At 39.5% G+C, this 27,905-nt stretch overlaps 1 protein-coding gene across 3 annotated transcripts in view; it reads left to right on the forward strand.

The window, feature by feature from the left end:
* Nucleotides 1-14,471, forward strand: part of LOC107381812 (C-Jun-amino-terminal kinase-interacting protein 1) — a 97,258-nt gene extending 82,787 nt beyond the window's left edge. For all 3 annotated transcript variants that reach the window (XM_054732221.2, XM_054732222.2, XM_015953698.3), the window contains 6 exons: nucleotides 81-253; nucleotides 1,661-1,764; nucleotides 1,851-1,967; nucleotides 8,473-8,543; nucleotides 8,811-8,909; nucleotides 9,129-14,471. In XM_054732221.2, coding sequence (XP_054588196.2) covers nucleotides 81-253; nucleotides 1,661-1,764; nucleotides 1,851-1,967; nucleotides 8,473-8,543; nucleotides 8,811-8,909; nucleotides 9,129-9,201 — 637 coding nt within the window. In that variant the 3' untranslated portion in view covers nucleotides 9,202-14,471. The remainder of the gene's footprint in view (nucleotides 1-80; nucleotides 254-1,660; nucleotides 1,765-1,850; nucleotides 1,968-8,472; nucleotides 8,544-8,810; nucleotides 8,910-9,128) is intronic.
* Nucleotides 14,472-27,905: the final 13,434 nt, after the last annotated feature.

Below are 27,905 nucleotides of genomic sequence, written 5' to 3' on the forward strand. Positions count from 1 at the left end.
ATGAGGGTTCATAGCGAAAAGACCCACCACTTTAACTCTAATTAGATAATTACTTTGAAAATTTTAACTCCTCTCACCAGATTTGTGCCTCGACATGATGATGAACTGGAGTTGGAGGTGGACGACCCTTTGTTTGTGGAGGTCCAAGGGGAGGACTACTGGTATGAGGGCTACAACATGCGGACTTATGCTCGTGGGATCTTCCCTGCCTACTACGCCATAGAGGTCACCAAGGACACTGAGAGCTGTGAAGGTACTGATAAATGTACAAGTTCAAGACACTGTTAAAACTGTCCACAAATTTGCTGAAAAAGATCCACTTTCTGACTACAAGTGTGTTTGTTTTGGTTTGAATTTGAGTTGAAATCATATGAAGTGCTTTCCTGATTGCAAGTGTTTCTTACAGTTTCAGCTTTTGAAAAGAAAAAAAAAGACATGTAAGAGCCCTAAAAGTTTGTTTGATCAAAAACAAACTCCAGAATGAAAGTTCCTGAAAGGGCATTTTCATTTTCATAGACAGTCAAAATGCAACTTTTTTTAAAACTTCTCATATTCACACCTCAGACTTGCCTCTAGTCTAACCTAATACCATGTCAGGATGCTAATACCGTCTCTGTTCACACATGATTTTCTGGAATTTGTGATAAAGATTCTACAAAATTCAGTGGCTGAAGTACAATCATCCCTGCCTCTTGCTTATTGTTTGCACATACCATGCAAGTAGTAATCACACACAGGAGGCTTTCCTGATTTATTTTTATTTTTATTTGTTGTTGCGGTGGATGTTCATATAGACTGGAGATGCTCCAATCCGATCATGTGATCAGAAATCGGGAGAAAAAAAACGGATTTAATCTTTTAAAAACAACAAAACATGACTTTTTAAATGCATCCTGAGATAGAGGTTTTCAAATTGAATGAAAATGGCTTAGTTCAAATTTCAATACGTCCCTCTACATCAATAATATTAGTTTCTTATACGAACAACACAGTAATGTCAAACAACTTACGGCAGGCAAGGACTCAGACACCAAGTGCCGCTGTTAGATAGCCTGCTAACGTAGAGCTAACGTGTCTCCTCAGGAGAGCTAAAACATCTGCAGCTTGGTTGTATTTAAACCGGACAGCAAAGGCAGAGCTACAGACACTTGTATGTGTGCATACCGAGCATTCAATATGCTGAAAAGGGCAGCTCCATGAGTTGCTGCCTTCAAACAAGCTAATTTCTCTGTCAGCTTTTCCCTTCGGGCATCAACAAAGGAAATTACTGGTCTCCATTAATCCCTAGATTACCTCTAACAGTCGCAGTTCACAGTGAAGTCAGACAAAAACTCGGAGCCAGCTGACAGAGAAAGTTACGCTAATGAACTAAGAGAAATTAGCACCTTGAATGTTTTTGTTTTTTATTGTACAATGCTGGCAGGCAAAAACACTGTCCAGCTGCTATCCTGACCTGTCGCATTTTTTTAGAATATTTTTTGTTCACTAGTTCTTGTTTGTTTGCTTGTCAATTTGGTTCTGTGCAAGATCTGCCCCTTAATTGGTTAATGCTATGTTTAGTTGCTTTGTCAAAGTCTAGTCCTAATTTATTTTATTTTTAATATGTATATCCATTTCTTAGTATTGTAAACAAAACCATTTTCTTCACTTGTCCTTGCAGTGAAGAGTAGTGAATGGATGGACACATATCGCCTGAAGTTTCTGGGATCAGTCCAAGTGCCCTACCACAAAGGAAACGACGTTTTATGTGCAGCTATGCAGAAGGTAGACACCCTGTGTTTTGCACATTTGGATGTCCATATCTTTCTAACTTCATGTTTTAGTCATCATATTTTTCTTATTTCTTCCAGATCGCTATCAACAGAAAGATGACAGTCAAGTATAACCCGCCTTCCTCCTGCATCCTAGAAATTAGTGTTAAAGGCATCAAACTGGCAGTTCAAGAGGACTACTACACCTGTGATAGAGTAAGAACCGACAGCTCGCATCTCACCTGGATGAGATGGTTGATGACTAGCTGAAAACACAAATTTGAATTGAATTGGTTTGTAAAACACTTTTGTGACATGTTTTATGCATGGCCAGGTGGAGTCATTGATGTCATTTTGAACAAGTCCCACTGCAGCGGTGCAGAAAAAACTATCGGATTAGATTTGTGCCAATAGGATCAAGAAAAAGACTTTGAAGATCAAACAAATATTAAGACATGGAGAGAAAAAAATTGTTTCAAAAGAAAAACTTACAATCTGAATCAGCTTCTTAAAATGATCAAGAAAAACACTTTGATGGTCAAACAAAATTTAAGAAATTGACAGAACAAAAATATTGACTAAAGGAAAAAAAATGTTTCAAAAGTAAAACTTACTATCTGAATCAACTTCTTAAAATGAGTAACAAAGTATGTTTCCTTTTTCTGTTTGCCTCTATGTGTTTTTGTTATCAGTTTCCTTAGTTTCGTTCTCGCTGCTCAGAGCTTTGCTCTCACTACCAGATTTGCACTTACACTTTCTGGCTTTCTCCTTTGCAATCCCTGAGTTTTTGGTTGCAATTCTGACACAACCCTGTCGGGTGGGTGGGACTTCTGAGAAGTCCTCTCCCATAGGACAGTGGTTTCTCTTGAGTGAAAGTTCAGTGACCCAGAAGTGATGTAACCTCCAAGACATTTTTTTCCCACCTCGGTCAACAACATGAATTTTGAGCCCCAAACACATTATTTCTGCTGTCTGTGGTGTCTACTAAGGATCTAAAGTGAGTATTGATAATATATTTTATCTTTTCTTAGTTAATCTTTAAGTTAAGCCACTTTTTAAGTTGGTTTTAACCAGACGTTAGCTCACTAGCTAGCTGCTAAGCAAGCCATTGTGCTAGCCTCAGGACAATGGTCTATTGTTCCAGAGAGACGTATTAAAAACTCATCTTAACATTTTCATTTTTATTCCATGTTACTTGGACGGGCTATACAAGTTCACAGTTCTGCCTGCTCCTTTTTCAGTGAAACAAATGGATTATATGATGTAACTCTGACTGAATAATTATCTAATTGAGTATGTTTGATAATAATGTTCTTACCACTATACAGATCTGACATTTGTTTGTCAGAACAGGACAAATCAGATTCAATGTGCTTTCTGTCAAGTGTTCTGTATTCTCCATCAAAAGAATGAGTTAAATACATGCTTTTAAATATTAAATTTTTACATAAAATCTATATTTTTGTCTAAAAGCTATTTCTTTTGTTGTTTGGGTTTTTTTCTTTCTTTTTAGATATAAAACTACTGCATTGCATTACAATGGAAGTGCTACATGGCCACATGTGTCAACTGCAGCTGGTGGGCTAAGACACACATAGTGTACACAAAGTACACTGCAGACAAGGGATGTAAGAAAATATCAATATGACAATATATCACAATATATTTTCTCAGTGATATTGTATCGATATTCTCAAACTGTGTCTCTAAAATATCGATATGCAATATATCGTGATATTTTTTCCTGAGATATTACATCCATTTTCAAAAGCAGTGTATCTCATTTTTGGAAGAATTTACATACAAACATTAGTGTATTTTCTTTGTTTTTGGTGCACTTTAAATGTCGACTGCTAGTTGGCAGCAGTATGCATTGGGTTTTGTTTCCACCATTGAAATTTAAATCCCGCTATTATGGTTCAGATAACTCATGTTAAACATGTTAAGTATCAGTTTGGACTGTTTATTGAATATTCCTACAATAAATTCAGTCAAAAATACACATCCCTACTGCAGACCAATCCCACCTCATGTATTTCATAGGCTGTAAAATAAACCCACAGTGAAAGTTATGGATAAATATCTGTACTAATGGTAATCTTTTTCCATTGTTTCCAGTTGACAAGCATATGGACCTATTGTTCGAGTCTGTGGTGGTGGATGCTCTACCATATCAGGAGTCTAAGTACCTGTGCCTGAACCTCTCTGTGTCTAGTTCAAAAGACCTGAAAGACCTGCTGTAAGCAGGCACAGGTTAAGATTTTAAAAGAACCTGTAAGGTGAGCAACACAACAGAATATAAATCTTTATTATTATTGTACGCTGTACAGCTAGAGTAAACTTGCATGCTCAGAAGCCACATATGATTACATCGCCTACAGGTTGCCTGATGCTGAACTTCAGGCAGCTGCGTGTGACTGTACTCCCGTGGAACAACCACCTGTCAGGAGTTTGGGTCGGAGTCCTGGGTTTGTGTTCCCTTTAATCTCTTCATTAGCCTTGCTAGTCACCATTGCAGAGCACCATGGAGAGGCTTACCTGAAAACTCTTCTCATGGGGCAGGCACATCCTCACACACCTGTAACCCCATCCTTGAATAAAAGCTGGTAGCTGGTCACTCATCAGAGTGTTTTAACCCATATCTAGCCCATGACTCTGCCGTTTTTCAAACTTACATTCTCATTTTCTATGCAGATCTATGGAAATTATTTCCTTGAAGCTCCTGATCACACAACCATACTGGCAGTCGGCTTACCCACTACCTTCTGCTCACCTGCTTGCAACTCATGCTGTCATTCTCCCAGACTTCTGGTTGTTTCTCCACCATTCTGCTGTCTCCCGTCTGCGCTACAACTTCAGACCGTAAGTACCTAAACGTTTCCTTTTGTAAGTCATTCTTTAGTCATTACTAACACTCAATTTTACCTCAGGGCCTTCTGATCTTTAAACACTAAAACCTGTTGCTCCATCTCTGTGGCGTTTCTCAGTCTCTGTAAGCTACCTGCACAGTCTAAAAAAAACCTGACCTGTTGACTCTTACTAACCTCTGCTCTTCCTTGCAGAAGCTTCTGGTTCCTGATCTCCAGCAGTTACCTCTTCAGTCATCCGTCAAACATTTAAATAAACTGTTTTTAGCTCATTTGTCTCCTGAGTTTCTCTGCATGAAGGTCAGTTTATTGCAAAAGTCATGACATTAGCAATTATTTTGTCCCACTCTGTTAAACAGCTGATGTTAATTTCAAGTGTATCTTTAAAAATACATTGAATGTCAATGTGAATGAAAGGCATCCATTCAGCTTTCAGTGTCTAATGCAGGATTTTATGGACAGGCACCAAAACATGAAATTTATAAATTGAGATTTATTTACTAAATCAGGTAAACCATAATAAAATACTAATGTTTAAAGTCCAGAGGAGGGAGGAAGGCTTTATAGCAGGGGTATTCAATTCTAGTCCTGGATGGCTGGTATCCAGCACGTTTTAGTTGTTTCCCTGCTCCAACACACTTGAATCAGTGGTTGAATTACCTGTGCAGCAGCTCTGCAGAAGCCTGTTAATTATCTGCTGACTGAAATCAGGTGTGTTGAAACAGAGTTAAAACTTAAATGTGCTGGATACCGGCCCTCCAGGCCCAGAAGTAAATACCCCTGCTTTATAGGCACAGAGAACTCCCATCATGATCCTGGAGACGGCACAAGGAGAAGACGATATGAGTGTGCCCTCCCAGATCACACCAACACCACCTGACCACACGGAGGCATGTGTCTGTAAGAAACAAAAACTGGTGATGTATGAGTTCTAAACAAAAAGTATGAACACAATCAATTTTACAGTTGTTTAACCTGCTGAGCATTGTCTCCCCAAAGAGCTGCACAAAGGTGCAACTGGCTCAGAACCAGGGTGCTCCGTTATGCAGGTGGTCACCCCCTCCTGCTGACACCAGAGGATTACCTACAACAAAGGGACAACTGATATGTATAAGGAAATAATTAAATCAGAGCTAAAAGTTTAATTTTAGTGTGATGTTTGAGATTGTGTGAAATAAATGTGGACATTATGATTTTCTCATTGTGGGGTCAGTACCTTGGGCGTTTCTCTGTAGCAACATTTTGTCTGGCTGACAATGAAGTAGAAAAGTCACCAGTTGAGGCAGAGTTAGACTATATTACGCCAGCTAAGCTAAATGTAGCTAAACTAGACACTAGTCACCTGACTATAGTTACTATAGATTTTATTATATTTAATAAAGGTATCCGCTGTGACATAGAAATTGGTGTGTGTTTATGTATGTATTAGGTGTGACAGAAAAAGAAGAGGGTTCTAATTATTTCAATGCCTAACAAGCTTGTAAAATAAAAATGCTTGTGGTGCATTACCTAGATCAGTGCTAGATGGGTTTTTAATACGTCTCTCTGGAACAATAGACCATTGTCCTGAGGCTAGCACAACGGCTTGCTTAGCAGCTAGCTAGCGGGCTAACGTCTGGTTAAAACCAACTTAAAGGGGCATTATGGAAGTTTGACAGCCAAAACATGTATAGAAATAATACATTTCTTCTTCATGCATTCTCCTGCAATGCCCTGGTCCTGTAGAATGAGCCCTGGCATTTTTACTGTGATTGCCTGTTTTTCTGTAAAATCACAGAAAAAGAGAGCTGCTCGGGTCGAGCAGGCTGCTTCTTGTGCGTTCACGCTCAGGCATAGCCCATAGCATTTTCTATCAGTAGCTTTTAGCAGCAGAGAGTGAGGTAGTGCCAACTCAGCAACTTTGTCGCTGTTCCTAGTGATGAACCTAGCTACATTTCTGAGGACCCTTAGCTACTTTCTTCTAGATATTTCCTGCAAATTGGCAATAAAATAGCCATTTTCGCTTCAAACTGTTCTTTGAACATTGTTTCAGCTGTCATTTAGGATATAAAAGTTACAAATTCAAAAGATGTTACTGGCGCTTTAGCTCACCTAGTTAGACGTTGGAGTCTCATGCAGAAGATCCAGGTTTGATTCTTGATGTGAATGTAATTTATGTAGAGTTTATTTCTTACATTAATGGTATATTATTTTACAGCAAGATGCCCAAATTTTTATTTGAGATTCACCGAACGGCATTGAATTCACAGATAAAAAAGATGTGGGTTAAACTTTCATTTTGGAACGATTTTTCAAGCAAGGGAAGGGAATGATCTGAGCATGCAGGAGGACTGACCCATCATAAACTTTTGTCGGCTGTGCTGAAGAGAAAGGTACAGAACCAAATTATCTAATTAATTAGCTGCACGTTCTCCTGTCCTCTGTCCTCCGGGCCACACACACACACACACACACACACACACACACACACACGGGACTGTCTCAGCTGTATTTTCGTTAAGGAGTGTGCACGTACAGCATGCGCGACTCGTGCACAATCCTACTATTGAAGCTGCCATTACGCTTTTGGTCTGAGGGGGCAATCGCGAGCATAAAAATACAAAACTCCATAAAGTCCCTTTAAAAAGTGGCTTAACTTACAGATTAACTAAGAAAAGATAAAATATATTATCAATACTCACTTTAGATCCTTAGTAGACACCACAGACAGCAGACATAACGTGTTTGGGGCTCAAAATTCATGTTGTTGACCGAGGTGGAAAAAAAATGTCTTGGAGGCTACATCACTTCCGGGTCACTGAACTTTCACTCAAGAGAAACCACTGTCCTATGGGAGAGGACTTCTCAGAAGTCCCACCCACCCGACAGGGTTGTGTCAGAATTGCAACCAAAAACTCAGGGATTGCAAAGGAGAAAGCCAGAAAGTGTACGTGTAAATCTGGTAGTGAGAGCAAAGCTGTGAGCAGGGAGAATGAAACTAAGGAAATTGGTTAAAAAAACACATAGAGGCAAACAGAAAAAGGAAACATACTGTGTTACTCATTTTAAGAAGTTGATTCAGATAGCAAGTTTTACTTTTGAAACATGTTATTGCCTTTAGTCAATATTTTTGTTCTGTCACCCCGGCTTTCCACAGGAGCCGTCAGCAGCACGTTACTGCAGCAGCACGTCATAGCTGCTGATAGGAACCGCTGTGGTCAACAGAACCTTTTCCACTGGAGCCGTCAGCAGCGCGAGTCTGCCGCGTCTCAGGAGCAGCATGTCGCGGCCTTTACGCGCCGGTTCTATTTTCTACGTGCGACGCCTCTGAAATCTAATCCCAAACTTTGTCAATTCTGACTGGAATATGGGCAAATCACACTGATAAGCTGTAGCGGTCTGTTGTTGCTTAACTAGACGAAACCACTCTGAGTACCCCTTCTCCCCATGAAAAATCTACTTTAAATAAGGGGCTTATAAGGCTTAGATTTCACCTCATTCAATTTCATTCTTAAGCAGTTTCAGTCTAGGTCACACCTTCCTGCATCTAATCAAGACAACAACTCCCTCTCAGTAGAGGCTAACGACTCATCAGGGGGTAGAGAGGAGGGGTATTCTGAGTAGTATCTGCTCGTTAAATAACAATACAGTTTATAAGCTCGACCCTCCCATATTCCAGTCAGAATTAACAAAGCTCTTCCCATGAGATGCAAAATATCTTTAAGAAACCAAAGAAGTCCAGTTGCCTTCATCTGAACCCTTTTGGATTACCATGACCTGGATGACTGAGAACCTTCACCAGCATATTCTCTATTCTAGTTTGCCACAGTTATTTTGGTTTTATCTTTGACATGTCTGCTTTCTGTGTCTTTCAGAGTAACGAGTGCAGTCACTTCTTCCAGCTGAAAAACGTCTCGTTTTGTGGCTACCATCCTAAAAACAGCAAGTATGTGTCTGTTTCATTTGTTTTATTCTTTCTGCACCACCCTGCTCTAAATGTGCCACTTGGTATCAACATGTTAATATGTTATTATGCTATTATTTAAATAAAACGCACACACACACACACACACACACACACACACACACACACACACACACACACACACACACACACACACACACACACACACACACTGCTAGAATTCTATTTGTTTACTGCAGAATATAAATAGGTAGTGTTGAACTTATTTGATTCTTTTTTCCCCCACAGGTATTTTGGTTTCATAACTAAGCACCCAGCTGACCAGAGATTTGCCTGCCATGTGTTTGTGTCTGAAAACTCCACCAAGCCCCTCGCAGAGTCAGTAGGGTGAGTTAAAAAACTGCACATAAGCATTGCTCATTACACATTTTAACATTATCCTCTAACTAATAAATTAAAAATGCCTGGATCACATGTTAATTTAATGCTACTCTCAACACATAAAGCCAGTGATCTGAGCTTGTAAAGTGCTGTCCTTGCAGGAGGATTTTGCACACGAATGAAATATTTTTAAAGAATATTGAAAATATTTTCCTTTTTTTTCAGGAAAGCTTTCCAGCTGTACTACAAAGAGTTTGTGGAGTTCTCGTGCCCCACAGAGGACATCTATCTGGAGTAACCCCATCTTCAACCACAGCTCTGTACAGTACACTGTACTATAACATAATGTTGCATGAAGAACATATATTTCTAAATTTAAAATGAAAAAAAATGGTAAAACATCTGACAAACATGACAAACATGCAGGGAAAACATCAGTATTACCCCTGTGGTTGAAGCCTTTGTGTAGGAGAGGATGAAAACGAAACAAAGGGTTAATGTCTTCTGGGAGACAATATGCAAAAGGATTCACAAATGAGGTGGATACCATCAATGCAAAGCACAAAATGTGAACTCCTGCAGCCTTGTCAGTCTGATTAGCCTGTAGCATCATTTCAATGCCACTTGAGACGTACTGGGCTGCTCTGATCTGCCTTGTTGCACTAAGTGAAGAAAATCAGCAGCTTGTTTTAGAAGCAATGACTCATCTGGATTTAAATAGGAACGATCCAAGCAAAAATAACATTCTGACTCTAGAAATGTACACGAAGTGAAGTAAAAATCACACTGGTGATTTCAATTCTTTAAACATACCTTATACAAGACTGTATTGACATTTTGGACTAATCTAAAACACGACAACATCCAGCTGAACAAATCCGTTTAAATTCTGGTCTGGTTTGATATTTTTTACAGAATTATGAGCTGTGCAGTACAGATAGAGAGCAGCATCAGTCTGAAGGCTGACCTGTTTTCATACGCCAGGAAACGGCTTGTATTTCAGTTTGAGATGATTAATCGAACAGATGGTCCGAATTATCCTAATGGTTAACCTAAAAAGTCAGTCTAAGCAAAGTGTAGAGGGCAGTTCTACATCTCAGAACAAAAAGAGATAAAAATCTCCATCACCTCACACGTTATAACAAAGAGTAGATGTGTATACATTGTGCTAGAATAAACTGATTCTGTCTGTAACTATAAAAACAATAATGAAGTGCAGTGTGCATCACTTCTTCTCATTAAAAAAGTGGATTTTTCATCTCAAACTTTTCAGCAGCTTCTGTTGGTTCTGTGTTTAGCTGAGCTGCCGCCACTGTGTGCCCAGTACAAACCTATGCCCTTAATTTATTTCATATGTCAGATACACTGTGCTTCTTTACTGTGTGAGCTAACAAGATGTTGAATCAGTTATAAAAGGGTTGAAATATAAACACACCAGTGAGAATGCTTGGTGACGGACAAGGGATTAGACACAGAATCTCTTTCATACTTTTACAAAAACTCAGTTTTCTTGGTTGAAATAATGCATCCATTCTGTGAAGCAGTTGGCTCAAATCCAGAGTTGGGATGAGTTTCTCACCTCCACATGTGTTGCATCAGTTCAAACAAAATGCTGTTCAAAGTTGGTCTGCTTGTCTAGAGCAGTGGTTCTAAAACTGGGATCTGGGACCCCAAGGAAGGTTTCCACAAGATTTCAAGTGGAAACCACAATTTTATAATGTGCTAAGGTTGTGACGTTAAGATTTTATTTGTGAAAATTGCATTAATAAAATCCCAATAGCACACTCTACAGTATAATGAAATCTCCACATACAAGTTATACTTCTGTAGGTCTGCATTAAGTTTGCAAATGATCACATTTAATGTGTGTGTGTGTGTGTGTGTGTGTGCGTGTGTGGGGGTGGGTAGGAGTTTGGGTTAGGGGTCCTGGCTTGGCTTGGACACGGGCAAGGGGCTCCTCAAGGAGGAAAGTTTGAGAACCACTGATCTAGAAGATGTGATCAAAAGTTGAGTCAAAATGGCAACAAGGAAGCAGGATCAAAGGTTTGGTGTCTTTATGTGTTCACTTGTGCCTGAATCTTTCTCACTAAACATCATCAACAGTTTAAGGGTTTGCCAGGGAGTGTTAAGTTTACAGATTTGAATACAGAAAACTAGGGATATTGTTTTTGGATCCTTTTTCAACTGCAATAACTGTGCTGAACTTTGCATAACCCGCTCAATTCAAAATCTATATTTCCTCCACCGTTTTGAATGATGACGTTAGTAGCCTGGTAAATCGGTTGGTCTTGACACTTAGGCTACATAAACGGCTAACTCTGGAGTGCACTGGTAGATCTAGCTAAAAACCTCTAAATGTTTAATCATGGTTCAATCCAATCCAGATTTATTTATATAACACATTTATCAACAGCATGACAGCTGACCAAAGTGCTGGACATACAACAAAAGGAAACACGATAAAATAGTTGAGTCAAGAGGTAAAGAGTAAACCAAGTGAAACAATACAAATTTCAAGTGAGCAGTGGGTAAAAATTTACTAAACCCACAAAACATTCAAACAAGTCTAAAAATATGATTTGCTCATTATCACTCTGCTTCTGGCCTTTGAGTTTTTTCAGAATTTCAGAGACTTGGTAGAATCTAGATGTTTATATCTATGAAAAATTTCTCCCATTTTATAAGACAAATTATATTTTCATACCAAATAAAAGCCACATCATTTTTCTGTGAGGCTCTTCATGCATGGATTGTACATTAGTCAACTGAGCAACACAGCTCAGCCTGGTTGAACTCCCTCATGCTCTATGGCATTGGGTGGACTGGACTAGATACAGTCCATGTTGGCCAATACCTCAACCTGATCAGTCAACCAGCAAACTGGTGCCAATCACTAGCTCACACTGAGCTGTCAGTTAGGTGCAACTCATTCACCTGTGACTGGAACACATCCAGTAGCAGTTCAAAGCAAGAATAACTAACCCTAACCCTCAAAGAAAGAAATAATTTTGTTTTATTTAAAGAAAATAAAACTATATCAGTTATTTCCAGTGCAAATAAACCTATCTGAAAGATAAATACAGAGTAGCAATGCCAAAGACCTGAAACATGCAATTACAAAGGTTAGAAAAAAACACATAAGTTTACCTAACAATCACATCCATCATCTCCTGTCAACAAGAGCTCAACGGCATGTGACAACAAACTGTCATATGAAAACATGCATGCAGTTGGTGCTGCAGAACCAGTGCAGGGATTAAAGCTCATTATTTTAACACCTGCAGAAAAAAATCAAAATATGTGAACTGGAAGCTTTGTTTACTGGAAGCCTGATTCAGTGTCCAATCAGTGTAGAGGCAGACGACCCAGGAAAGAGAATGGTTAGTAAAGGTGGGCCGAGGTTAGCATTAAAGACGGCAAAAAATCTTCACAAAGCAAGTATTCAGTCAGCGGGAGCTTCGTGTTGGGTGCAGTTACAATACCATAACACAGAGATAAAAATTAAAAGGCAAGAAGAAAGCTAACACTAGAAAACACTTCAAAAGAAAATTATAAGATGTCAAAACAAATAGTTTGAAGGTAAAGTTATTGAAATTTAGACATTGTTTTTAACCTCATATGTTTGTGTGATCATATAATGTTTTCTGTCCAACTGCGATCATAATCACCCTGGAAACTATAAAAACAAGGCAAAAAAACACTATCACTAAAAGTTTAATAGGTTTACACAAAAAGCAAAGTATAATGTTCTTTTCAAATGAATGAATCCAATTCCCTTGGGCATATATCGCTCTACACTACACAGGGGAGCAAGCTTAATGCTTTTAACTTTTGCATTTTAATATAAACACCTTATCACTGCCACTAACCAGAAAATATTCAGTAATTTTTTTTTAATAATTGGTAAACTTTTTGGTTGGTTAATTCCAAAGAAAACAGTTATTAATGCAGAGTTCAGCATGAAGGATGAGGCAAACCCCGGCCTTCCACCAGACATGAAAGTGACATGTAATGTAATAGAAACACTTCAGCCGCGAGCTCCCCTCCAACCGGGAGTGATTTCTCCACGAATTGAGAGCAAAAGCATTCCACGCTGCTGGTCCTGCAAAGTCACAGCATCACAGGTGAATTGAAACACTATCACCGATTTCTGAAGTCTTCATAATAACAAGCAAGGAAAAAGACCACTGTGATCTGTGGTTTAGTTTCTGTTCTGTTTACCTCGCCTACAGGGGTTTCACAGGAAATAGCATACTTTTTTTTTTCACGTGACTTGTATTTTGAAAGTTTCCTAATCTTTTGCACTGCTTTTGTTTTTCACTTTCTCTCTGGCCCGAGCTAAGCTGCAGAGTTTGACATGTTTTGGAAGCTTAACTTGACTCGAAATATTGTGATTCTGGGAGATGTCCAAAACGTTAGAATTTGCTGCTGGTGGAAATGAACCTGTCCACTATATCGACTGCCACACTTACACGTCCAGTAAAAAGATGAGGAACATGTTAAAACAGGTCATTCAAGCACAGAACACACTGTACCGACACGTGGAATTTAAGTTTGCTTATGCTGAGCTTGTTTCCTGAAGTAGGTGTGTGAGATCACAGCCTGAGGGAAAATACATTTGAACTAAACTTGAATAAAAGTTGGCCTGAAAGTGAACATCGTTCTAAACATCTGAAAGATTTAGATGTTAAAATGTCTGCTTCGCCTGGATCCTCATGTAAGTACGTCTCAAACTCCAGAATTCTAATCATTATTGTTCCACACTTCCAACTGAGTTAACCCTCCCACTGTCTTCATGGGTGAACCCGCAAAGAAAGTTGACCATTCAGCAGGATTGATGGTTTATCCCTTGAGGTCCACATGGCAGGGGTGAGGTGGTGCTCACTCCTCACCCCTGCCACATGGACCTCAAGGGATAAACCATCAACCCTGCTCAGTGGTCAAATTTTTTGCAGGGTCACCCATGAAGACAACGGGAGGGTTAAACTGTCTCGTGGTTTTGCTTCCACATTTTTATCATAATCATTTATTATGCACCTATGGATGCAGGTTGAAGAGACCAGTTTTCAAAGTGCTACAGAAGTGTAACATAAAAATAATCACACATATTTAATAGAGGAAACTGCAGAAAGGATAAATCATTTACAGTTAAATGCACAGAAACAGCCATTTGACAAAATGTTTCTTTAAAAACAAATTATTCCAGTTAACCGTTCTTAACTTGTCTATTAAATTGGATGTTTTTAATCAGCCTTCTGTTCCAATTTTAATGACTTCTCTAATTGAACAACAATTAAATTCTCTATTGTTTACTTTGTTTGACAATTATGCTCAACGCCCACTTTTATGTGACTTTCCTTCTCAACAGTCGATCCCAGTGACAGGAGCTGTACTATAGTGTGCCCATTATACAAGTGTACAGAAACGCCATATATAAATAATATTGTAATATCTGTAATTACAAATATTATATTGTATTGTTTCAATGTGTAGAATGTGGACTTTTTCTTTATTTTGATTTATTTTTAGCTGTGAATTATTCTTGATTAAAAAACTCCAATGCAGATGTATCAGTGTCTTGTCATTCATGTTCTGATACACATACACACCAAAAAACAGTGTTGGGAGTAATGAGTTACAAAAACATGTAATTACTGTAATGCATTGCTTTTTGCTATAACACAGTAATATAAGCCATTACAGGGGAAAAAATGGTAATATTTTACTCGGTCAGTAATGGAGGTTGCAATGCATTTTTATCCTGGAATCAAGTGGTGGGGTTTCTTTCAGCTTTGGATTAGGGGAAAGCCTGAAAAAAGGTCCAGTTTCCACTTATATTACATTAAGATGACTAAATGTAAGAATCTAAAGCAGATGAGTGAAGCTTAACCAGAGGTTGTCACAGTAGACACTGAAAGAAATGCTGAATCAACAAAAGAGCCTGTAAAAGGAAGTGCTTAAACATCGGGAAGCTTCCTTAAGTGTTTCATTGAAATGATTCTGGATTTGACAAACAAAAGGATTGATTGGATTGTGAAAGCTGTCCAAGAGCTGTGTACTCCCAGCTGGACACTGATAATTAAAAAAAGCTCAAGGGACCTCAGAAAAACATTCATCTGAAAGACTTAGACAATAAACTAAAAAAGTTTGAGCGAAAAACATTGGATGACTCTAAACTTTCTGCTTTTAAATCAAGACAAGACTAAAGTTGGACCAGAACGTCAGAAAATGATACTGCTCACCTGATCTGAATATCATTACATTAGTCTCCGGGAACAGACTGAAGACCCTTGGTTTTGTGGAGGAAGGTAAGGATGACGCAAGGCAGTTCTGCTCACAGTCTTTAATCACTCCAAGTAAATCCGTGCCCAGTGGCGGTTCTACATCGAATTACTCCCCGGGCGAGGCCCCCTTTGAGCGCCCCCCCCCACCCCCCCCCCACCCACCACCACCACCACCACCACCACCACCACACCACCCCACCTGCATGAACACATGCATGTTTTCTACAAACAGGCATGTTTTATTAGAACGACTATTGAACATTCATTTTTCTAAGTTGCACATATTTACATTAATTACTATGAAGTTGTCAGAATGTAAAGCACTATACATTATATACTGTATCAAAATATATAGAATCAAATATACAAAAACAAACAATAACTAAATATTAAGAATATATGAACATAATAGATAATAAATATTCTAAATAGCAAAAATATTTCACACATAACAAACTAAAGATAATCACTACAGCATTGCACTTAGAAAACACAAACTAAAATTAAAACCTAACCTTGATGCAACATCATCAATAATGTCATCACATGAAATCTGCTCCCCTACTGAGTGATTGATACTAATCAGAGCCAGGTTAGTGAGCCGCCCCTGAAACATAGGTGACCTCAGGTATGACTTGATCAAGTTTTGAAAAGCTCCTCTCAGCTTGAGCCACAGTGACTGGCAGAGCAGTCCAAAAGTTGGGGTAGATCTCCAATAGATCTCATGATCCATAATATTTTAGAATTGCCTCTGAAATTGTAATTTAAACTGACATAAAAAACTGTAGACTACCAAAAATGCCAACTTTTACAGAACAAATCATGTAAAAAATAATCAGTGCAGCCATCAGCAATAAATAAACAGGATAGTTAGTGGTGACTGGGGTGTTTTCTTCTGCTTGTAGAGTGGTTTCATTTATTATTATGTGAACATGATCAACATGTTTGTTGTTGTTCAAGCAGGCCACAGGCTGCAGCGAGCATTTAACAAATCCTAGTTTGAATCAGTAAAAAACGATTCAAGGACTTTTTTCAAACCATTTGAATATTCGTTTAAATATTTCAGCCCTATTAGCTCTGTTAGCAATTAGTTGACTGCATTTAACCGTTAAAATCCCAGTTAACTGGTTCAAAACATTGAAAACATGCATCATGAGAGCTACATACCTTTATCTTTCTGCTCTTTTTTCTTTTTTTCCCCCTGAATCGGGCACCTGGTGGTTTTAGCCTTTTTATGTTCATCTCTTCTGTTTGGCTCCTGACTCAGTAAGTTTCCTTTAGTCAGGACTAAACAATTTGACCTTGATGGGGGGGTGACCACAAAATCGTTTTGTTTTTCCTTTTTTTATTCGGCCATTTCACACAATTCAGAGAAACCTGAAAGAATGATAGGCCTGTGTTTATGATATTATGAATGAAATATGGAAGAACGTTAAGATGTGATTGACTTTAGCCATGTTAATACAGTTGATTCAGCCCCTGCACGCTCATTTCATCTGGGAAAGACGCAGAGGTGAATTCCCCCGCCGCACCCCTCCCCTTCCTGTTCTTCATAGACACACGGTGCACGTGAACGTTCTCAGTCAGCAGGAGCGCCTGCAACTGCAGGGGGCGCCAACTTGCTGTTTCCAATCCAGACACTGTCATATGACAGATAATAGAAAACCTCGGTGCGGCGCAGATTTCCTTTTTTTTTTTTACTCCGCGCTTGTGCGCCCCTTTTGTGTCATGAAAAAATGCCGCCCCGGGCAACTGCCCTGTCTGCCCGTGCCTAAAACCGCTACTGTCCGTGCCATGGGGTTTCAGCACACTAAACATCCCGTCTCCACACAAATCGTGTCCTGTCTCTGGGTATGAGTGGAGCCCCCTGGTGGTCTGCTACACACACCCACCCCCTTCCTCCAGAACACCCAGCACAGTCCCTGATAGGCCCAGGATTTACTTGACTAGTCCAGGATCCTTGGTCTAATTAATCGCCCAGAGCAGCTGACTCTGGGCTCTACTGGCTTGGGAGGGGGGTTCGAAGGAGCTGGGGTGTCCGACAACCCTGAATTGAATTGAATTGCTAAATGTATTTTAAAAAGCATCTATGTCAATGTATGCTGATGATACCACCATTTGGTTTTCTGCTAGGAATCTACCACACAATGTTTCAGGAAGAGCTAATGCTGGCGTCAAAATGGATTGACAAAAATATGTTAAAATTAAATATTTCCAAAACAAAGTCTATGGTGGTTAGAAAAACTAAGAACAATTCAGTCAGACATAGGAGTTCAGCTTTATAAAGCGATAATAGGACTGCACAATGTCAGAACCTACTCTGCCAAATGTTTTCCAGCTCAGCCTTTCTTGTTCACAGAGCTTCATGATAAATACATGGGTGTTCACAGAGCAGAGCCAGTTCTATGTGATGCTTGTGCAGATAGTTGGAGTTTATCAGTGTTAAGGTCCCAGCAGGTTTCATCACCACACATCAGGCTTTGTTCTTCTTGTGGGAATTGTCCTGAAGCTGAAGCATTCCAACCCAGGGAGTGAGCCTTAAGCTGTTAAAGAACAAATTGCAGGTTAGAGACTCCCACGAAACTGTGTTTAGAGAAACATGACAGAAACTCATTTTCTGACACAAAGGAAACTTGTGTGTAGGGTTGTCACGGTATGAAAATTTAACCTCACGGTTATTGTGACCAAAATTATCACGGTTTTCGGTATTATCGCGGTATTTTTTAAACGGTGTTGCGTATGTTCAGAAAGCATTGATAGTCATGTTCTACACAAACTGAAATAGTTTAACAGTGTTTATTAAACCTAAAATAACACAAAGCCTTAGCAAAAGTGCAACTTTTCACAAGTAAAGGAACAAATAGCTTCTTTTTCTGGAACATGTTACAGTAGTCAGTGCAGGTTTAAATTATACAAATCCAAACATTGAAAACATAAACAATATGTAAACAAATCAAAGAAACACCACTTGTTTTCTCATATACTTGTTTTCTTCATTATCAAAATGAAAATCTAAAACTCCAGTCCACACTTGACTTGAGCACTGTACAAGTCAACCTTAAAAAAATATGTATTTAAAATAAATAGCCACTTTAAACAAATTACTAAAATAACTACTACACTATGTAATCAAATCCAAATGTTCAAGTATAAATGACATTGAATAAGTAAACAAATCAATGACAAGGAACTAATTGTATATTTCTCTTCATCATCAACAAATAAGATGCTTCATCCAGCAACAGGGTGTCCGTGACACGGTTTAAATGCTGGCAGAGGACGCTGCGGCTGCAGTATATAGTGACTCTAGGGCTGGGGGTAAACGATTATTTTTAAAACGATTATTCTGACGATTATTTTATCGAATAGTCGACTATTCTAATGACTATTTAGAAAATTAATCTAATGAATATTTTTCTATTGCACAATTAACAAAAACCAGAAAATCTCAAATAAATTCCTCAAAAAAATTGATAAATTCTTACTGTAAGAGAATAAACACTACAGGCCTTCCATTTTGTATAACACTGCTTTTATTGTGTTGGTTGGTTATGTTCTGGTGACGTGTAGAACTTGGGAGTGCAGGCTGCTGCCTGAGAGGTGGTAGAAGATGGAGTGTCTCCATGCTGCTTTGTTTTGGTCACTTATGTGCGTGAGGCGAGTGGTCTTACGGGTTAAACCAAACTCAGGTGATATTTTACACTAAACCGAAAACCCACAACACTCTAAATGTAATGAAAGGGAGATCTACACCACAAAAAAGATGAACTCTAAACCAAAACGTAACAGCTTATCCCAACGCAAGAAGCTGTTAGCGAAGATGCTAACAGTAGCTTTACCAACATTAAGTTCAAGTTACCAAGTTTAAATAAACCAAAAACACCCGGCAGCAAACAGACCAGCATGGAGGAGAGACTGCTACCACCAAAACAGCTCTCCTCATGTCTGAAAGAAGCTCCTTAATGAAGGGAGAAGCGCTCCCGGTGATTTTCTACATCTGCGGTAGACACGAAGCAGCGCATCTGACCCCGGAAGTTGTTGTCCGTTGCCGGGAGACGAAGGGGTAAAACAGGAAAATAATCTAGTAGTGGACGGACGTTGTTCCGGGTCTTCGGTATTTGGCGGAGATGTTAGTGAAGGCGGAGAAGAGGGCGAACTAGAGGAAAAACAGGCAGATTCCTCCTCTATTTACAAACTCTTGGGGATGCAACAAGTGGGCGCGGTGCGTCGACTTCCGGATCTGACGTCGACAAATTTTTAGAATCGAGCCGTCGACTTAGTCGAGGCTTCGCTACAGCCCTAAGTGACTCGTTGCATTCTCTCTCAACCAAAAATCCTCACGTCATGCATTTAAGCTAAAATGCTAATGTTAACTTACCTTGCACTGGCTGTAGAGACGTGGGTGATGGTCACGCAGATGTGCCATTAGATTCGAAGTGTTGCTGCCTTTTGCAGACACTTGTTTCCTGCACGTTCTGCAAACGGGATAGCAGTCTTCTATTAACTGTCCCTCAGCATTTTTCAGAAATACAAAATATGCCCAAACTTCCGATTTAGTCTTCTCTGAGGGCTGATGGATGTCCTGGGCGCTGCCGTCTCCTCCTTCGGCCATTATTTCAGCTTCAAAGTTTTGGTGCCGTTGCAAACTAAAAAGTGCGCGCTGCGGGAACTTCAGCTGAAGCGACGGTGGCTGGTAAGGGTCACCGCGCCGAAACCGCGGCCACGGTAAACCCACCGAGATAATTTAGTTTTTTTAAAAACTGGACGGTTATTTTTATTGTCAACTTTTTTACCGGGGTTTACCGCTATACCGGTTACCGTGACAACCCTACTTGTGTGTTCCATTTCTTATCTTATGTCTTTGGGTGTGTGTGTGTGTGTGTGTGTGTGTGTGTCAGACGAAGAGTGTAATGAGGGATATTATCGTCATATTTATGGCAAGCCAAATGAGCATTTATTCTGATATCAGGATATCAGCCAGAATTGTCATGAACATGTAAGCCATTTCTGTCCATTAGTTAACTAGTTAGCCATGTTTGTGTCAACTAGTTAAATAGTGACCGCCTAAATGTCAACTAGTTAACTAGTAAGGCCTAAATTCTCTCTAGTTAACTAGTTAAAATGTTTCATATCTTACTAGTTAACTAGTATTGCTCAGTGTGTTCACTAGTTAACTAGTGGACAAATCAATGTCCACTAGTTAACTAGTTAAAACACATTTAGTTTTTACTAGTCAACTAGTAAGGTACAAAAACTCGTACTAGCTGACTACTGAATGTAAAATCCCACTTGTTAACTTTGCCCAATTTGGCCAGCCGCTTGAGCATTAATTCTGATATCTTGTCAACAGGTCAACTAGTTAACTAGTGAGGGTCAAACTGTACATGCTAGTTAACTAGTGAACACATTTTGACCTTCACTAGTTAACTAGTTGACACAAAAATGGCTCATTAGTTAACTAGTAAAGGCCAAAATGCATACCAGTCAGCTAGTTGAAGGTATTTGTGTCTCACTAGTTAACTAGTCAGGGTCAAAATGAGCCCACCAGTTAACTAGTGGGAGACGGAAATGTTCACTAGTTAACTAGTGAACACATTTTGGCTTCACTAGTTAACTAGGTGACACAAAAATGGCTCACTAGTTAACTAGTACAGGCCAAAATGCATACCAGTCAGCTAGTTGAAGGTTTTTGTGTCTCACTAGTTAACTAGTGATGGCCAAAATGTGCACACCAGTTAACTAGTGACCGAAGAAATGCCCACTAGTTGACAAGTGAACACATTTTGGCTTCCTAGTTAACTAGGTGACACAAAAATGGCCCACTAGTTAACTAGTAAGGGCTAAAATGCATACCAGTCAGCTAGTTGATGGTTTTTGTGTCTCACTAGTTAACTAGTCACAGTTCAAAGTGTCCACATGTTCACTAGTGAAGGCAAAACTCCTAACTAGTTAACTAGTTGGAGTAGGTCAGTGCCACTAGTTAACTAGTGAACCATTAATGGCTCACTAGCTAGCTAGTTGATTGTAGCAGGCTCACTAGTTACCTAGTTGATGCATCCATTGTCCAAACTAGTTAACTAGTGAGGACATAAATGTATACTAGTCAACTAGTTCAAGCCTACATTCACACTAGCTAGCTAGTTGCACAGAATTCTAATTAGGAAGTGGAGAATTTCTCAAATTGAGGCTTTCTATTGGCTCACTATGTTAAAATAAAATATGACAACCAATCACAGTGCGGAATTTTGCAAAATCCCACCCCAAACATTTGCATGCGGCACACAAGTTAACATGCTGGCCAGAGGAACCTCAGCTAGTGAACTAGTGGCTTCAGTGTGACACTTACATGTAAACTTGTGAAGGCGGAACTGCTCACTAGTTAACTAGTGAGGGTACAAATGTCCACTAGTTAACTAGTGAGGTGCAAAATAAGTGTTACTAGTTCACTAGTGGGCCCCAAAACGCCCACAAGTTAACTAGTAAGGTGCGGATATGCTCACTAGTTAACTAGTGCGCCCTTAAGCGCTCACTAATTAACTAGTAAGGTGCAAAAAAGCATCACTAATTAACTTGTAAAGTGCAGATATGCTCACTAGTTAACTAGTGGGCCCCAAAATGCCAACTAGTTAACTAGTAGGGTGCGGATTTGCTCACTAGTTAACTAGTGAGGCGCAGATATGCTCACTAGTTAACTAGTGATGTGCGGATTTGCTTACTAGTTAACTAGTTAGGTGCAGATATGCTCTCTAGTTAACAAGTGAGGTGCGGATTTGCTCACTAGCTAACTAGTGAAGTGCGGATTTGCTCACTAGTTAACTAGTTACATCTAAAAACACATACAAGCTGACCATTTTTGTCCACTAGTTAACTAGTGGAACAATTGAAATTTCACCAGTTTACATGTGTGGCAGTGCAGCAGCTCACTAGTTAACTAGTGCCTGAAACACAAATTATGCATATTCTAATGAGAAGGCGGGCAGAAGACTCCTGTTGGGTATAAGAATCCCACCCAGTCTAAAACGTATGTGCTGTGGCCTCGCAATCACATACTGATGGGTGCCCCTGAGCGCCAAGGCTTGCACTCATTAGTCATGGTTTGACACCTACTGGTTGGTCGTTGCGGCGGGTTCGAATCCCGCAGATGGCATTCCGCAATTGCCGTAACATTATTTATTTTCTCTTTGTGTTGTAATGTTCAAAGTTTTATTGTTTTACTGCTTTTATTCCCCCCTCCCAAATCAAGTAAAGCACCTCGTTTGGTGTTGTGTAAGGGAGATCAGTTGGCGAGTTCAAGTCCCATAGAGGAGAATTGGAATTTAGTGTGCCAGTTATCTATTTTATTGTAGTTCATTTTTGTTTGGTATTGAAAGTTTGGTATTGAAAAAGGCTATATTAAAAATAATTATGTATATATATATATATATATATATATATATATATATATATATATATATATATATACACATATATATATATATATATATATATATATATATATATATATATATATATATATATATACATATATATATATATATATATATATATATATATATATACATCCATCCATCCATCCATCCATCTTCCCAAGAAATAGATCAAATGACACTGAGGGAAAAAACTGTGGTTATTTTGGAGAGGGTGCTCGCTGCAGAACCACAAAGGCGGAGCTGCACCCCGCCCACTCACGCAAACTCAGCCTAGCCCACTGACTTCCGTTTTTGTTTTCAACTTTATCGCAAACTGACCTGACCCACATGAATTACGGCTGTTACTAGTTTACAGTCGTTAATGCTATGTTCTATGCTCCAATTAAACAAGATAAATATAACTTGCTACATGACAAAGACTGAATATATCTCGAAATGAAAAGGTTTCTTTTAGCAAATATCTGCCTACAGCTGGTCTAACAAAAGTGCTGTACAACAGCACATCAGTCTATTAAATGGGCTCTGGTGGTCTAGTGGTAAAATTGTCTGTGTTGGTTTTTGCTTTCCCCTCAGCTGATGCTGGTTCGATTCTCGGTGGGGTCGTCAGCAATCCATTTAGCCAGCTGAAACATTTAATTTGTTTATATTTTAGTTGTAATGTTTATTTTCAGCAAAATATTTATGTCTCTAAAAGTTCTTTGAATTTGGTCGTTCCTAAACAGCATTTTAGTTGAAACTCTGCTCACAAATGGACGCACACTGGCTAAATAAACGAATAAATAAATTAAAAAACACATTAGATGTTAATCGGTATACCAGTAAATTGTTGTAAACATAGTACTGGCAAGTGTAGCTAGAAATGAAGAAAAGAGGTTGTAAACTACCTAAAACTTACACTACTAGGAGGCGAAACAGCATGTCAACCTGACTCCATAACCATTGCACCACCACATCTGTTATAAATCATGTGGCGTTACATGTAATTGTGATGCCCAGTGTGTCTCTGAGATGGGATGTATGGTTTATTGGCGGTGTCTCAGTAGAAGTCATTTCAGAAATAATTTGTCAGAAAATTCACAGAATATCCAGATTTGAGAACCAAGACCAGACCCGCTTCGGGGGAGGAGACCAAATTGAAGCTGAGATGGGAGGAAAATGCATGAATGAGGCTAAAAATGGCTTTGGCGTGTTTCTTATGAGGAAATGACAATATAACATGTTTAAAAGTTCCAAAAGTTAGATTTTTAATTATATGGAACCTTTACAAACCTGTTCAATTAACTTCTCAACTCCGTCCTCAATCTCGCATTTTTTAACTACAACACCCTCTTTGGTTCCAGAATGCTATCAAGTCTGACAACTGGAAGGAATTAGACTGACTCTGATGGAATGGGCGGGGCTGATTCTGGAATGGGCGGGGCTGACTCTGGTGCAGCTCCGCCTTTGTGATTCTGCAGCGAGCACCACTTGTTATTTTGAGCTAGTACCAGAAGACAGTGTAACCTTTTTTAGTTCTCTCCAGTCAAAACAAAACTTTAGACTTTTTTCCTTTTTAATTTAACAGGGAACAGCAATCAATTGAACAGGGAACTGCAACCAGTAGTCACACAACAAAATAAAATCACACAAACAAAATAAAGTTACTCTCCTCTTTTCTTGGTGTCTGAAAAGGGCAGGGAAAACCATCAGACTCCAGTCCCCCATCGAATGGACTCTTCACCCTCCTGCCCTCTGGGAAGCGCTACAGGAGCCTATGGACTAAGACTACCAGGTCCCGAAACAGTTTCTTTCCCACAGCTGTCAGACTCCTAAATTCTGCCTGCTGACATAACACCCCAAACCAGCAGCACCCTACATAAACTCTGTAGAAACAAGAAAGCCCCGCAAATCGACGCAGAGCGTCGCGGGATATGCCTGATTGGTCATATATATTACCTCTCATGACACTGATCTCTGACCCTATGAGCTTGTGTATGTGACGAGTTTATTTACCTTTGATAGGGAGTTATGACCTCTGATTTTGTCAAAATCCTTCAACCCGCTCAGGAGATATTGCACACAAAAGCCAAATTTTCATATATACGGCCTCACACAACCTTGACCTTTGACCCTATGAGGTTTTGTACCTCATGAGTTTATTTACCTTAGATAGGGAGTTCTCACCTGCGATTTGGTCAAAGTATTTCAACCTGTTCAGAAGATATTGCACACAAAAACCAATTTTTCATATATACGGCCTCACACGACCTTTACCTTTGACCCTATGTGGTTGTGACCTGATCAGTTTATCTACCTTTGATAGGGAGCTATCACCTCTGATTTGGTCAAAATCATTCAACCCGTTCAGGCAATTTTTGATATATATATATGACCTCACACGACCTTGACCTTTGACCCTATGACCTTGTGTTCCTAATCAGTTCATGTACCCTTCATAGTAATAAAATACACAGGCGAGGGTCCGACTCTCTGGAGGACGCCTTGTTGGATTCTATGTTTATTTAGCTGTATTTATGGTTTTGCTGGTGGTTTTTGACTCCTTTGAAAACTGTGCAACAACACTCTTCTTCTTCCTTTTCTTGTGTGTTATTTGGCGGATGACACTCAACATAAAAAGATGCATTTCTCAAACAATTAATGTATTGGAGCGTGAACCAGAGTCATTAATCTCATATCCTAATTTGAGAGTTACAGCTAGAGTCCAGAGGGTTTTGTTGGCTTTATAAGCATTCGTTAGTAAGGTCCTCACTTGAACAAAAAACACAGCTTGATTGCAGTGACTTTGGTATTTACTACCCCCATTGCCAGAAATCTACACACTTTCCCTTTAAGCCGCGTTGCCTCTTTAAGACCGGTCCTGGGTGACATTGGAGTTTACAGCGAGGCCGTAGAAATTCTCTGTCTGGATATTTATTGTGGAGATTAATGGACTAAAATGGGTTGCTGCACCGTGACTGTCTTCTCCTTTTTTGGAGAGTAAAAACTATATTTTGGTTTTTAAATGCTGCCGCTGCACCGTGTTAAGAAATCATATTACTGGTTGGTTCGAAATGGGTTGAAATGTTCACATTTCTTCTTTGCTTTACATGCTGATCACTAAAGCGTGCTTTAATTAATATTACGTTTTCGTAAAACGTAAGAGCAAACAAGGGGGATTTTAATTGACAAAAATAATAAAATCAGCACATTTCCAAGCCAACTGCGGTTAACATTGGCACGTCGGCTTGAAAAATATCTCCTTTTTGCCGTAAATAACAGACATTTCATAGCTGTTGTGGGTTATTTATGTGTTCATCAGTGCTTGAGAACTGTAACTTTGGGGAGCGGGTCGTAATTGTGGGCTTTTAATGCGGTGCTGTCTGTGGCGAGGTGTTGGTAGGGTCTGATCGGAGCTGCAGCCAGAGCGTTTCTCCCGACCAGCGGCTGCTGGGAGCTGGTCCACGGTGAAGCAGCCCACGCAACCGAACGAGGGCTTCCCGGCTCTACCTAAGAGCTGACCGCAGCGGCCCCGACGACCGCGGGCCAGCGACCCCGACGACCGCGGGCCAGCGACCCGAGAAATAACATGGGGAGTCCTGCTGCTGCCTGCTGTTGTTTTTTTTTTCGTAGTAAATACCTGAAAATGCAGGGACTCAACAGGTCATTCAGTTGTATGGTATCATTAAGATGATCAAATGAAATGTTGCAACATTAATATCAGTTTACCTGATCTTGATCAATAATCACATTGATGAATTGGTGCATGAATAACTACAGACCCTGCTTCCTGCAGCAGCTTTTTCAGCTCTAAATTTATGATATGCTATTTGTATATTTCAACGAATAAGACGGAAATAGCATTAACTATTTAGATTTATTTGTGGATTTTTTTGTCGATGTTGACCCTGTTGTGTCTCAGTTCATGAAGCTGTTTTCAATGTTTCCCGCGATGCGAGCAGCTGATTGTGCAGCAGATGGCCGCGGACATTATCAATTTCGAAGTGAGCATGTTTCAGAACTCTGCTCTGTAGGTTCTGGTGGTTCTGATAACCACCCGCTAGTTCTGGATCAAGAGAAAGCCTGCTGTGCTGTGCCGATGATTTTATTTTGCGAGGATGGATTGAGGAAGGGGGACACACATGCTTAAATATCGACTGTCGGCAATAATCAGATTCATACTCATAAATTACTTGTTTACATGTTTTGTGTGTGTGTGTGTGTGTGTGTGTGTGTGTGTGTGTGTGTGTGTGTGTGTAACTCTGTCCACTAATCCGTTACGTATTTTGTTTCTTGTTGACATAAATACAAAAATTATGCAAAAGAAAAGAAGTGAAATAATGTACAAAACTAAAGTATATGGACCAGGAACAAACCCGCAACCATCACCATTGCAGGCAAACACATTAGCCACTAGACCACCAGCACTGGATGCTGAATCCCTTTGCAAATTCATACCTTCAAAACACCATGAGTGCTTTGCAGGCTTTACAGCAACATATGTAGAATAGAGCCTTTTTTATTATTATAAACTTGTCGCTTCCGTACAAATTTGAAACAATATATCTGACGGAGATTTCTGCGGAGTTTCTGCACTTTCCTGTCAACAGAAACAGACATGCTGTCTGCCGCTGCCTTCCGCCTCCAGGCTTTTTCAGACTAATAACTGAAAACTAAAGACTGTATACGTTAACTGAACAAAGATTACAGCAATACACCACAACTTTCTCGCTACAAATGTCGTCAAAACATATTTATATGCTCAAACGATCTTAGTTTATCAAATTTTCTCTTAGAACAGCCTGAACAGAGTCCGCCATACTTTCTCTGTTTCTCAGTCCTAAATGGACCAATCACATTGCTGTTCTGCATTTCTTCATTTGCATGTAATGGCCAGATTTGCTCACTAGTTAACTAGTGAGCAGTACAGCGGTCGAACTAGTTAACATGTTACACAGAATGCCAGCCAAGTGTGTATTTATTCAAATTCCACAAATTTACTAGTTTTAGGGGCATTTTTCTGCAGCTAGTTAACTAGTGACAGTGTTTTGTGTTCACTACTTAACATGTAAGGCTCAGTTTGCCCTCTATAAGCTACTGAGAAAAAATTATAATGCAGATATGCTCACTAGTTAACTAGTGAGTGCTTCCTGTCCCATTACAAGTGAACTAGAAAGGCCAAATATGTCAACTAGTTAACTAGTGAAGGTAAATGTGTCACTAGTTAACTAGTAAGAACACATTTTTACATAACAAGTAAACTAGATTGCTCCAAAAACAGCAACTAGTGTGCGTCTTGTGCGCACTAGTTA

This window comes from Nothobranchius furzeri, chromosome 9, assembly GCF_043380555.1.
Source record: "Nothobranchius furzeri strain GRZ-AD chromosome 9, NfurGRZ-RIMD1, whole genome shotgun sequence".
NCBI classification, from domain to species: Eukaryota; Metazoa; Chordata; class Actinopteri; order Cyprinodontiformes; family Nothobranchiidae; genus Nothobranchius; species Nothobranchius furzeri.